At 58.4% G+C, this 12,305-nt stretch overlaps 1 protein-coding gene across 1 annotated transcript in view; it reads right to left on the bottom strand.

Moving 5' to 3' along the window:
* LOC138828763 (transmembrane protein 132B-like) overlaps positions 1 to 12,305 on the bottom strand; it is a 141,910-nt gene that overhangs the window by 18,743 nt on the left and 110,862 nt on the right. The window contains exon 5 of the mRNA XM_070024893.1: positions 3,170 to 3,313. Within this exon, the coding sequence (XP_069880994.1) occupies positions 3,170 to 3,313 (144 nt within the window). The remainder of the gene's footprint in view (positions 1 to 3,169; positions 3,314 to 12,305) is intronic.

Here is a 12,305-nt window from a genome sequence, read left to right as displayed (position 1 = left end):
AGCGGGGCCTCAGGAAGCCCGGTGAACGAGAACCCCGCCCACCATCAAATCTGCACGGCGGGGTTCACTGTGAAGTAATGGGGGTTCCCTCCCCTCCCACTGATGTCTCCAGGAGCCACAGGAGCCACATCCGGCCAGGCCTGGAATCTGACGCCCAGGCCAGGGCCAAGTGGAAGGAAGTGCAGAGGACAGGGAGGGTCCGGTCTAGGCCGGCTCGCTCTGAGACCTCCCTGAATGATGCAGAAACAGTTCCAGGATGCAGGTCCTTGATCAGAGATGCCCAAGACAGGAGTGAACAAATGAGCTAATTAATACTGGCATCACAACGAAGCTGACGGGAACAAAAGGTGGAGAGAGCAGCTGTGTCTATCCCCGGCCAGACCCTGGCACGCCCGGCCTGCGTCCTCCCCTAGAGCGACCCCACTGGGCACGGAGCGGCCCTCCATCCCCCGAGGGGATCGCCATGCCCACTGCGCCCGCCCCGGCTCTGCACACCACCCCAGGGAGACGCCAGTGCCTGGGCCGGGCCGGTCTGTGACAGCTCCTGCACCCTGCCCGGCAAGGGAGGACGCTTTCCCAGCATGCCCTGCCTTGTGCCCTGCTCACAGGTCAGCTTTGAAGCGAGACGCCCTGGGTAGAGAAGGGTGGAGGGGTTGCGACCCTCCCATCCGCCCCTTAATGGCCCATTGTTGAGTTCAGGTGATAGCAGAAAGCCGGACGCTTAGTTACCGCAGCTGTAAGCTAGGCACCGTCTTGGAGACCCGCGTGGGCTCGTATTTACTTCTCTGCCCATGTGAAGGAAGGAGTTCAGGTGTAATTTTGTCTCCAGAAAGATCGCCCTGAATTCAGGGGGCTCCTAAGTCTAGTGACAAATACACATATAAATAAGAAAAGAACCAAGGCTGCCGGGAGCCACCAGGCCTCGGGGGGGACAGGAGGGGGGACAGGAGGGGGACAGGAGGGGGACAGGAGGGGGGTGTCCTCCCTCAGAGCCTCAGGCAGAAGAGCCACCTGCCAACAGAACCACAAGAGAACACGTTTCCATTGCCTGGCACCCCCTGGTTTGTGGTAGCGTGTTGCAGCGGCTCTAGGCAACGAGCACACTGGGAAGGAGACATGGCTGACGGGCCGACGGGGCCGCGGCCTTGGTCACCGGGGCGGCCCACGCACTCACCGGGGCGGCCCACGTGCTCACCGGGGCTGGGGAGGAACCAGAGAAGACAAAGGTGCTTCACTGCTGGCTTTGAAGAGGGCAGAGGGGGCGTGAGTCTGGGGCACGGGACGCTTCCAGAAGCTGGAGAGAAGGAAGGGCTGCCGGCTGGAGCTTCCGGCAGCAATGCCGCTCTTCAACCTCTTTTAATAAGGAACGGCGTGTTTGGGATGCTGAATTTGTGGCAGTCTATAGTAAGGTAGACCAGATGACCCGACTCTGAATAAGGATGCTGCACAGGAATCGAGCACTGTTGAGGGTATTACGCTCATTCCAGAATGTGGAGTCCTTGCCCTAAGCACCTTGGTGTGGTTCTGTTGTTGTTTTGCGCTGTTAAACGCTGTGTGAGGTGTGAGCATGCCAGGCCGGTCCCTTTGCTGCCCTTCCTTTGAGTGTCCTGCCGTGTCCAGTGGAAAGGCCACTCCCGCTCCTGGGGCCACCGCAGCCACGGCCACGGCGGCAGCCAGAGACCCGGCTTTCAAGCGGCCTGGCTCCGGCACGGCCACTCCAGGCAGCTCCAGGCAGCTCCAGGCCTCTCCCACACCACGGCTGCCCCGAGACGGACGAGGAAACCGAGGGCTGAGAGATGCCAGGCGTCCGCCTGCAGCCGAACCCCGAGGAGGGCGGGGGCAGGATTGGTGCCACGACATCTCTCTGGAAGCTCTTCACACGGAACTAAAAGTGTTCCCTCCTCCCCTTCTCCTTCCGGAACATCAAGGCACAGACCACCTGGTCTCCACACGCCGGCTCCTGGCGGGCTGGAGGGCGCCCGTGTCCACCTCGCCCCGGCCGCCTCTGCCATCAGCCGGCCGGCACTCCTGCTTCTCCGATTTGATTTCGAGGGCTCTCAGCCCCAGCCCTTCTTTGGCGGAATATAAGCCATCTTCCAGCGTTCCCTGATGGCCTATCAAGGCACAGAATCCTGCCGGAGTGGCAAAGGGAAATATACCACTTGCTGCTTTTTTTTAAAGAGAGCGGAGTAGAAGAAATATCTCCCTTTCAGCACAATCTAAGATCAGAGGAGCACAGAGCGCCGGGGCGGGCGGGGGCTAGGTGAGAGGCAGCCTCTCACGTGGAGGGGAGATGGGAAAGGGCGGTGGCAACGGACGGGATCCCGAGGGACCCGTGGCCTCCCGTGACCGATACGCTGCGTGGCGCATTCCCTGATTTTTCCTCGGCTGGAAATCCAGATTTCTATGTGAATTTGCCAGTAGCTACACGAGAGCAACAAAGTAACTAATAAGAATTAAGCAACTTAGCCAGGTGCTGGTGGCTCACGCCTGTCATCCTAGCTTCTCAGGAGCTGAGGTCTGAGGATTGTGGTTCAAAGCCAGCCTGGGCAGAAAGTCCCCATGAGACGCTTCTCTCCAATGAACCACTCAAAAACCAGACACACAACCACACGCGCACACACACACACAATTATAGCACATGCCTTTCTTTCTTAACACTTGAATGTGTACATTTCAAATGACATTTATCTCCCCTGATCCTACTAGGTGAGCCTAAGATCCCAGCCTTTTAGGTCATTTTGTTTATTTTATTCACGTTATTACTGTCAATCATTTGTACATGGGGGTTTTGTTTTGGCATGTCTGCATATGCAGGCAGAGAACCTGATCAGGCTCACCCCCTTCTTGGTGCACCCCCAACTTTTTTAATTTATTTGTGCCTTCAGATTCTGTCCCACAACCTACCCAGCCCCCACTCCACAGACACCTGCTGTCTGGACCCCTCCTGGGGGGGTCACTGTGTCACCCAGCCCTCTCTCCTGGAGGGGAAGTCACTGTGTCACCCAGCACTCTCTCCTGGAGGGGAGGTCACTGAGTTACCCAGCCCTCTCTCCTGGAGGGGAAGTCACTGTGTCACCCAGCCCTCTCTCCTGGGGGGAGGGTGCCCAGACTGACCGCCGTGGGAGCCCCGGGCAGCCACAAGAAGGACTGAACAGCCCCTCCATACCTTGACGATGTCTTCATTGGCCGACTTGCACTCCACGGAGGCCGACACGTCCACCACAGAGCCGTCCTCCTGGACGCCCACCACCTTGACAGGGACGGAGACAGGCTTTCCCGTGAGGATCGCGGTGTTCAGCACCTCCGTGTCCTGAGGGAGAGGAGAGGGTGCCGGTCAGCAAGCGCAGGCAGCAAGGGAGCCCTGGGACGGGCGGGCTGCGGGACGGGATGGGGGGGGTGCTGCGGGATGCTCCTCCTGCCAGGGAACTGTGGCCTGTGTGGATGGAGTCCTGCAGCCTGAGCCGCATGCATGGCTCCAGCACAGGCTGGGCTGGCGGAGCGCCAGGGCCAGGGCCGTCCAGCGCCCCGAGCCCCCTCCCCTCACACCCCCTCCCCCCTCACGCCCCCCTCCCCAGCCCTGAGCCCCCTCCCCCTCACGCCCCCCTCACGCCCCCTCCCCAGCCCTGAGCCCCCCTCCCCCCTCATACCCCCTCCCCCCTCACGCCCCTCCCCAGCCCTGAGCCCCCTCCCCCGTCACACCCCCTCCTCCCTCATGCCCCCCTCCTCCCTCACGCCCCCCTCCCCAGCCCTGAGCCCCCTCCCCCTCACGCCCCCTCCTCCCTCATGCCCCCCTCCTCCCTCACACCCCCTCCCCGGCCCTGAGCCCCCTCACGCCCCCTCCCCCCTCACGCCCCCTCCCCAGCCCTGAGCCCCCCTCCCCCTCTCGCCCCCTCCCCAGCCCTGAGCCCCCTCCCCCCTCATACCCCCTCCCCCTCACACCCCCTCCCCCCTCATGCCCCCCTCCCCCCTCACGCCCCCTCCCCGGCCCTGAGCCCTCTCCCCCCTCACGCCCCCTCCCCAGCCCTGAGCCCCCTCCCCCTCATACCCCCTCCCCCCTCACGCCCCCTCCCCCCGCATGCCCCCCTCCCCCCTCATGCCCCCCTCCCCAGCCCTGAGCCCCCTCCCCCCTCACACCCCCTCCCCAGCCCTGAGCCCCCTCCCCCCTCATACCCCCTCCCCCCTCATGCCCCCCTCCCCCCTCACGCCCCCTCCCCGGCCCTGAGCCCCCTCACGCCCCCTCCCCCCTCCCCTCCCCAGCCCTGAGCCCCCTCCCCCCTCCTCGCCCCCTCCCTCCCTCATGCCCCCCTCCTCCCTCACGCCCCCCTCCCCGGCCCTGAGCCCCCTCCCCCCCTCACACCCCCTCCCAGGCCCTGAGCCCCCTCCCCCCTCATGCCCCCTCCCCCCCCTCACGCCCCCCTCCCCCCTCACGCCCCCTCCCCAGCCCTGAGCCCCCTCCCCCCTCACGCCCCCTCCCCAGCCCAGCAGCCATGCCTCTCATATAGTCCAGCTGCCTTCTTTTTAAATACTTTCCAAGTCTTAATTGGCATAAGGGTTATCTAGGATTTCTTATTTCTCTAGGCTTTATAACAGTGCATATAGGCTTCAGTTTTGTGTTTAAATTAAGAAAAAAAGAGCAATTTAAAAAAACGAAAGGAAAGAATTGACCACAAACTGGCCTCGGCCGCCCCTTCCTGCTTCCCAGGACCCCGGAGCCTCCGGCAAGGCCTGGCCGGGACTCCCGCTTCCCCGTCACACCCAGGCGCCACGGCTCTGCGGGAATCATCTGCGTCCATCCGTCAGGTAGATGCTCGCCATCAGCATTTGTGTAGTGCAGACCCGAGGCTGCTCAGAAAGTCAGGCCCCCCAGAATCCCGTGCAGAGAGATGGGGGTGGGGGCTGACACTGCCCAAGATGCAGTGTACCCATCACAGATTTGCTGAATTGAAACGCCTTTGCACAGCTACTTAAAGACACGGGAGAGAGGGAGAGAGAGAGAGAGGGAGGGAGGGAGGGAGGCAGGGAGGGAGGGAGGGAGGCAGGGAGGGAGGGAGGGAGGCAGGGAGGGAGGGAGGGAGGGAGGGAGGCAGGGAGGGAGGGAGGCAGGGAGGGAGGCAGGGAGGGAGGGAGGGAGGCAGGGAGGGAGGCAGGGAGGGAGGGAGGCAGGGAGGGAGGGGAAAGGGAAACCTTTCTAGGCAGGACTCCTTTTCTAATTTTCTATGGTTAACTAAAGCCAGTTTGCACTGGGATTTTTGCTGCACGTGACCCAGGCCAGGTGCCGCAGGGCATTCTGGGAGAGGGCGCAGACGGCGTGGAGCTGGCGCCCTGCGGACCCTCACGCTGCGCTGAGCCCACGTGTGCGTACCAGCGCCCAGCGAGCGACCCACGCACACAGCTTGGCTGCAGCTGGGCAGCCATGGCTCTTCCCTCAGCTTCTTCGTGGGTGGATGGATGTCCATCCGCAGCCTCTCCATCCCAGAAGCAATCCCGGCCACCACATCAGGCGTGGCGTGGAAACCATCCCAATGCCCACCAGCGGAATAGCCACCGTCCATCGGAAGTCGCTCTCGTCTGCCACTTTGTGGACTCCGGGGTTTGCGCCTTGAGCGCACCTGTGCTCCTTCGTGGGGATTTTTTCTAAGGGTGCCATCGGGTAAACAAGAGCGGCCTGAAGTTCACCTGTGGCAGGTCCTGTGTGCTTTCTCCCAGTGCCCACCTGGCTCTCGGCGAGGCTCAATGCCCAGCACAGGCAAACCAGAGCAGGCGCTGGCTTACAACAGAAGCTCCAGAAACAGCAGAGTGGGGGCCCTGGTCTGCCCCGGGGGCAGCCAGGCAGGGCGGCGACCCCCGACCAGCCGAGCGGTCAGCCATAAACCCACCACGGGGAGCTGTGAACGGCGAGTCCTGACAAGCCCCTCGCTGGCATATTATTTTGACTATATGCTCTCAGAGTAAAGATAAAAATAACAGTAAACACAGATTGAATCCCAGTTAGGTTTGTTTTCTGTGGCGGCATGGATTAGCAATTCCAACATTCCTCTGCTATTCTGGGCTGGAACAAACAATATGTGCCAGAGCTCAGAAGCCAGGATCCTTCTCCCTGCTGGAAAAGCAAGCTTGAAAATGGAGAGGCGCGCAGGAATTGGGCTGGGCCGCAGAGGACTGTGGGGGGCAGGTGGATGGGGCAAGGCGGGCTGGGTGGGAAGCTTCTCCTCTGCTCTGGCCTCCAGGCCTGACAAGCAGTGACCCTTATTTAGCCATGACTGACCGAGTACTCAGACTGCAGGCCTGAGCACCACTCACCAATAAAAGAGCAGAGAAACAGCTGGTTTGTGGAATGAGGAAAGCAAGACCCAGGAGCCAGAGCTTCAAACGCCTGTGGGAAGGAAGGTAGTAAAGTGCTCAAAAAATGTCAAAAGGCCACGGGAGACCGACTGCCCACTGCCCAGCGGGGCCACTTCACATCAAGGCAAATATTCACAGCTGTCAGCCATCATCCGCAGACTACTACGCATGCAAGCCCATCCTGCTCCACTAAACAAACACGGGAGAAAGGAAGACGAGTCTGCAGGAAAAGGGCTGATGGAACTAGAAAACCACACCGGACACCTGCTCATTCCCATCACCGTTTTAGGCGAGACTCACCGCTAAAGTCTCTGATTGACCAGCAATGGGAGATTAGCATAGTGCCAGGGTGTCTCTGTGCAAGACACCACAACCTTACGTAAATGCTAACGTCCGGCACACGCCGCCCTAACCGGATTGAAGGCCTCAGCCACAAGGGGGCGAACAGATACGGCTCCCGGAAGGGGGCTGCGTCACCCGTGGAGCGCACTCGGAGCTCCACAGCGAGGAGAGGCGGGCGGGACAGATCCCGCACAGGAGCGCCCGCCCGAGCTCCCACAAGCCGGAGGGCGCGACAGGACCCGCACGCTGGAAGAGGAAAAGCTTTGCTACAATGGACATGAGTCGGACAAAGAACACAGTCTGACTAAAGCCCCGGGGTGCCATCTCATTGACGCGAAGAGCCATGAACTTGCTGACGTTGACATCTCACCCCGCTTTTCTGTAAGCGCTCTGGAGACGTCCCGGGGGCGTGCTCACAGACAGCAGAGCCTCCCACGCGCCACGCACTCACACGCGCGTCTTTGGAGTCATGTCGTGTTTGTGTTGAAAGGATATTAGCATCTGGGGAAATTTCACAAAGGGGCTTTCGAAATGCATCTATTCAGATCACAGATAACATCACAGAGAAGGGCCGGGTGCGGTGATTACAAGACACGGGAGCCAAGAAGATGCGGCCACGGAACGTTAATGTTTCTTCAACAGCCAGGTAAGTGCCGGGCTCGGTGCCCGCGTGGCACGCACTCCTGATGACGTGGAAGCACAGAGTCCACGGCGCGGTGCCGTCCAATAGCGCTGAGCACTGACGTGGGAGCCGGGACACCCGAAGTGCTTGGTGCGAGGTCGCTGACCTCATTCGCACCACAGCTGTTCCTCGGTCATCCCGCTGGGGGTTGGTTTTCCTCCCCTCGTGCACAGGACGGGGCTGCTGCCCAGGGCGTCGGGGACGTGGCCGGCAGCTCTCGGCTGCTTAGCCAGGGTCTCAATTGGGACGAAAGGTCTTGGGGGGAAGACGCCGGCTTGGCGGCTGCTCGGGTCTTCTCTCAGCTCCTCGAGGGCCTGCAAAACGGGCCCCGGAACCCCATTCCTTTACCTGACCCCAAAGGAAGCGTCGAGGATAAAAGGCGGATTTCGTGAGACTTCAGTTTGAAAACCTTCCAAAAGATGTTCTACAGCTATAAACCTTGATTTTCAGAGAGCTGGCAAATCCCCAAGTCATAGCCAGGCGAGGCTCCAGGATGGCCCCCCTCTGGGGACCCGTCCCCAGCCGGTGAGGACCCTGGCATCCCCCCAGCCGACCCCACCCCCCCCCCCGTCCTGGCCCAGCACCGCCAGGCAGCACGCCAGCCCCCACCGCATCCTGCTCTCAGCTGCTCTGACTTCGCTTTCAAAACCACAAGGCAGATGTAAACTTCTCTCAGAAACAAGCGAAGATGCTGATTCCAATTGAAATCATGATTTCCAGTCCCGGGGCCGGGGCCTAGCGTTATGCAAGGCCCAGATCCGCCCAGCCCCGCACGCTGGAGGGCTATTTTTAGAGTTCGATCATTTATTACCCACAAAGCGGCGAGAGATTACCAAACGCGGCTCTCTATGCGTTCTCAAAGAACACAGTTTTTTCTCATGGGGCAGGGGTCACTGTTAGTACAGACAGCTCTGTGGAGGGGCCGGCCTGAGCCCCCGCCCCCATCCCCCACCCCACCCTCTGCCACTGAGAAGCCTCCAGCAACTCCTCCCAACACAAGCCAGTGGCTCACGCCTGTCATCCTAGCTACTCAGGAGGCTGAGATCTGAGGATCACAGTTCAAAGCCAGCCCGGGCAAGAAAGTCCGTGAGACTCTTATCTCCAATAAACCACTAGAAAACCAGAAGTGGCGCTCTGGCTCAAGCGGTAGAGTGCTAGCCTTGAGCTGAAGAGCACAGGGACAGCGCCCAGGCCCAGAGTTCAAACCCCATGACCAACAAAACAAATAAAAATAAAAAATAAAATAAAATAAATGGACTTGGGGGTAAGAGATCCCCGTCTCTGTCTGGCTTCCTTCCAGGAGCACCAGTCCCAGAAAAGCCACAGGAGGAGAGTCGGGACGGTGCTCGGGGCTCCCGTGGAGCACCAGGGCTGGTTCCTGGTCCTTTCTGTCTTCTTCTGCCTCTTCTTCGGCCCTGGGTTCCAGGATGCACTGCGGCCTTGTTAACAATTTGAGCCAGGCCCCGCCAGGAACTCCCACCTGCCACCCTAGCTACTCAGGAGGCTGAGATCCAAGAACTGCAGTTTGAAGCCAGCCCTTGCAGCAAAGTCTGAGGGACTCTCCTCTCCAGTTAACCACTAAAAAGCCGAAGTGGCATTGTGGCTCAGGGGGTAGAGAGCCAGCCTTGAGGGAAAAATCAAAAGTTCAGCAGCTAGGCCCTGAGTTCAAGGACACTCCCAGAGGAGTGAAGTGGGAGAAGCGGCGGCCGCTGGGTAAGTGAGTGCGGGCCGAGGAGAGCGGGCGCCCGCGTCACGCACACGCGGCTCAGACGCTGACAGAGCACAGAGCAGCAGCGGCCAGCAAGAGAACACACAAGCGCAAACAAAGCGTCACACCAGCAGAGAGGGGAAGAGAGAGCGGCGGGGCGGAGTGCTGTCCCCTGCCGGCCGGCTCCGGGGAACCGCTCGCTCTGCGAACCGGGGCGCAGGGAAGGCTGCGGCCCACACACCCCAATCCTAGCAATGAACAAAAGCGATCTGGTTTATCTAACCCTCCCCCTCCACCCAGGAGCCTCCTCAATTACAACTGTCACCTGTTTCCAGTGTTCCCTTGTTGTCTCAGGAAAAACCTTAGTCCTGCTTGAACAAAATTAAAGTTTAACGCAACTTCCGTTGTCATAGAACGAGCAAGCAAGTGATGTCTGGTCAATTAAAGTGTAGAACTCGGGGTGGTGTCCGTACTAGAAAGCTCTCGGCCCTGCTCAGACAAGAGCGCTTCCTCCCGGGGCGCACGGAGCCATCCTGGCCGAGGACGGTGGGAAAGCAGTCGTCCACGATGAAAGGCGAGCTCCAGGAGCGAGCGGTGGCAAGCACACGGTCCAGGGCCTGAGTGAGGGCAGCGTGGGGAGCACAGGCCACAGCGGGCGATGCACACACTCACGCCGCGCCAGCGCAGCCGAGGACCGCACCGCCCCGGCACACACAGAAGACAATGTTCCACGTGAGCAGAGCACCCAGAGGGGAGCTGGCTAAGTCACCCCAGCTAAGCACAGAGACCACTCACAAGGGAGGAGGACGGGAGAGAGGGTCAAAGAATTAAAGGCTGGATATTTTCAAATGCAATGGAAACTCTACATCTCACACCCCATTAACACCGTGACAAGAACCATCACCAACACCTTCACACTGTCATAAACAAGACACCTGCAAGTCAGCCCGGGCTGGGGGGAAAGTCAGAACAACAAAGGCAGGGTGGAACCGAGTTTCTTATCAGAAGTAAGCCAATGACCAAAGCCTCTGAGCACTAAAAGGAAGCGCGTGTCACGTAGACATCTCCGGCCCCTGGAGACACGGCTCCACCGAAGAAGCCAAAGAAAGGTGGCGTGCGCACAGACAAGTGCCGAGGGCTGGCGCCCTGCAGCCTCAGGCGCCTGGAAGTGCCCGGGCGAGTTCTTTCCCCAGGAAAAGAAAGAATGCCAGACCGGAGCTGAACCCACACAAAGGAAAAAAGAGCAAAGCAAACAGTAACGCCAGGTGAGTAAAATAATATGAGACTTCTGATTATTTCATGTTTAATGCCCGCACAAAAATAACAGCAGCACAACACACGGATGCGTAGGAGAACAATGAGACATGGAGGCAAACTGGCGCTGCACCACAGACTTCCTATCCACCCTTCTTCACTTGACCACATGAACTGCACAAATAGATTTCATTGTACTCTCTCCTTAATGAACAGAAGGGACTTGGGGACAAGAAAATCCAACAGAGGTGTATAACTCAGCCATACAACACTGTCCTTGAAGCTAGACAACGACAAGTTAAAGGTATTCACAATAAACTCAGAAATAGCCACTAAACAACAAAAGTCACAGCTCACCTACTAAGAAAAGTGATAAAAAAAAAAAAAAAAAAGAATCATACAAAAAAACTTGACTAATCCAAAGTCAGAAAAGAAAGAAAATGGGAATGGAGAACAGAAGGCACAAATAAAGGAGGAGAGCTGTAAAATTAAGTGCATCGATAATAGCAGTAAATACACATGGCTTACACACTATGATTAAAAGTGACTGCCAGGTTCATTGTATACACAAAAAAATAAACTCTGCCTACAGCTTCAAGAAAATGCTCTTGCCCAGAATCCTAGCTTCTTGGGAGGCTGATAATAGGAGGACACTGGTCCAAGGCCACCCTGCTCAGTGGGGAGCTGGGTGCCATGGCACAGCCCTGTAGTCCCAGCAAAGGTGGAAGTCCTGAAGGATCAGACCGTGCACACACACAGGAAGGGAGACTACCTCAAAAATAACTAGCACCTAAAACAAGGCGGAGGCCCAGCTCCGTGTGCAAAGCTGCCAGCAATCACAATGCACTGAATTCAAACTCCAGTGCCACCAAAAAGAAGAAGAAAAGATATAAACAGGGAAAAAGCAAGAGGAGTTGCATCACATGCATGCACATCATGATATATAGTACGTGCATATATCGTGTATACCTAATATGCACGCATATATGTACGTAATATGTAACTTATAGATTTTATGTTATGTACATGACACATGTTCATATGAGACTTATTTACAGACTGGCCTAGCAATAGCCAGCTGCAGAGGCTTTATAAGCATCCAAGTGGGCTTCCTAACACACACCAGTACAGATACAATATTACCACAAAGTCTGTGCAGCCAGCCCAGGGCATGATGTAACAATCTATCACCCACAGAGCTTCAAAACACATGCCTTGGGAATGCATGTGCTGCTACAATTCCTGCTACAGAAGGATAGTTCAGAGCCCTGCTTGGGTCTGGTGAAGTCCGTGGGCCTCTGTAGGCCTCCTTGGGCCTCCGCCGACCAGATCCAGACACTCTACCCCCTGACTGATGCTCCGCCCCCTGTCTGATGCTCTACCCTTGACTGATGCTCCACCCCTGACTGATGCTCCACCCCTGACTAATGCTCTGCCCGACTGATGCTCCACCCCTGACTGATGCTCCACCCCTGACTGATGCTCCGCCCCCTGACTGATGCTCCACCCCCTGGCTGATGCTCCACCCCCTGACTGATGCTCCGCCCCCTGATGCTCCACCCCTGACTGATGCTCCACCCCCTGGCTGATGCTCCGCCCCTGACTGATGCTCCACCCCCTGACTGATGCTCCGCCCCCTGGCTGATGCTCCGCCCCCTGACTGATGCTCCACCCCCTGACTGATGCTCCACCCCCTGGCTGATGCTCCGCCCAGTGACTGATGCTCCACCCCCTGACTGATGCTCCACCCCCTGGCTGATGCTCCGCCCCCTGACTGATGCTCTGCCCTCTGATGCTCCACCCCTGACTGATGCTCCACCCCTGATTGATATCTGCCCCCTGGCTGATGCTCCACCCAGTGACTGATGCTCATGGACACTGCCCAGGTGGACAGAACAGTCACCAGGAAAAACCATCTGAAAGAGCTCCACAGGAATCGGGTCACACCTGATGAATTCTTGGGCTGCAATGGAG

This window comes from Dipodomys merriami, unplaced genomic scaffold (assembly GCF_024711535.1).
Source record: "Dipodomys merriami isolate MVZ:Mamm:240054 unplaced genomic scaffold, mDipMer1.0.p SCAF_163, whole genome shotgun sequence".
NCBI lineage: Eukaryota > Metazoa > Chordata > Mammalia > Rodentia > Heteromyidae > Dipodomys > Dipodomys merriami.
The sequence above is the reverse complement of the archived record's forward strand: the minus strand, read 5'-3'. Positions and strand labels throughout refer to the sequence as shown.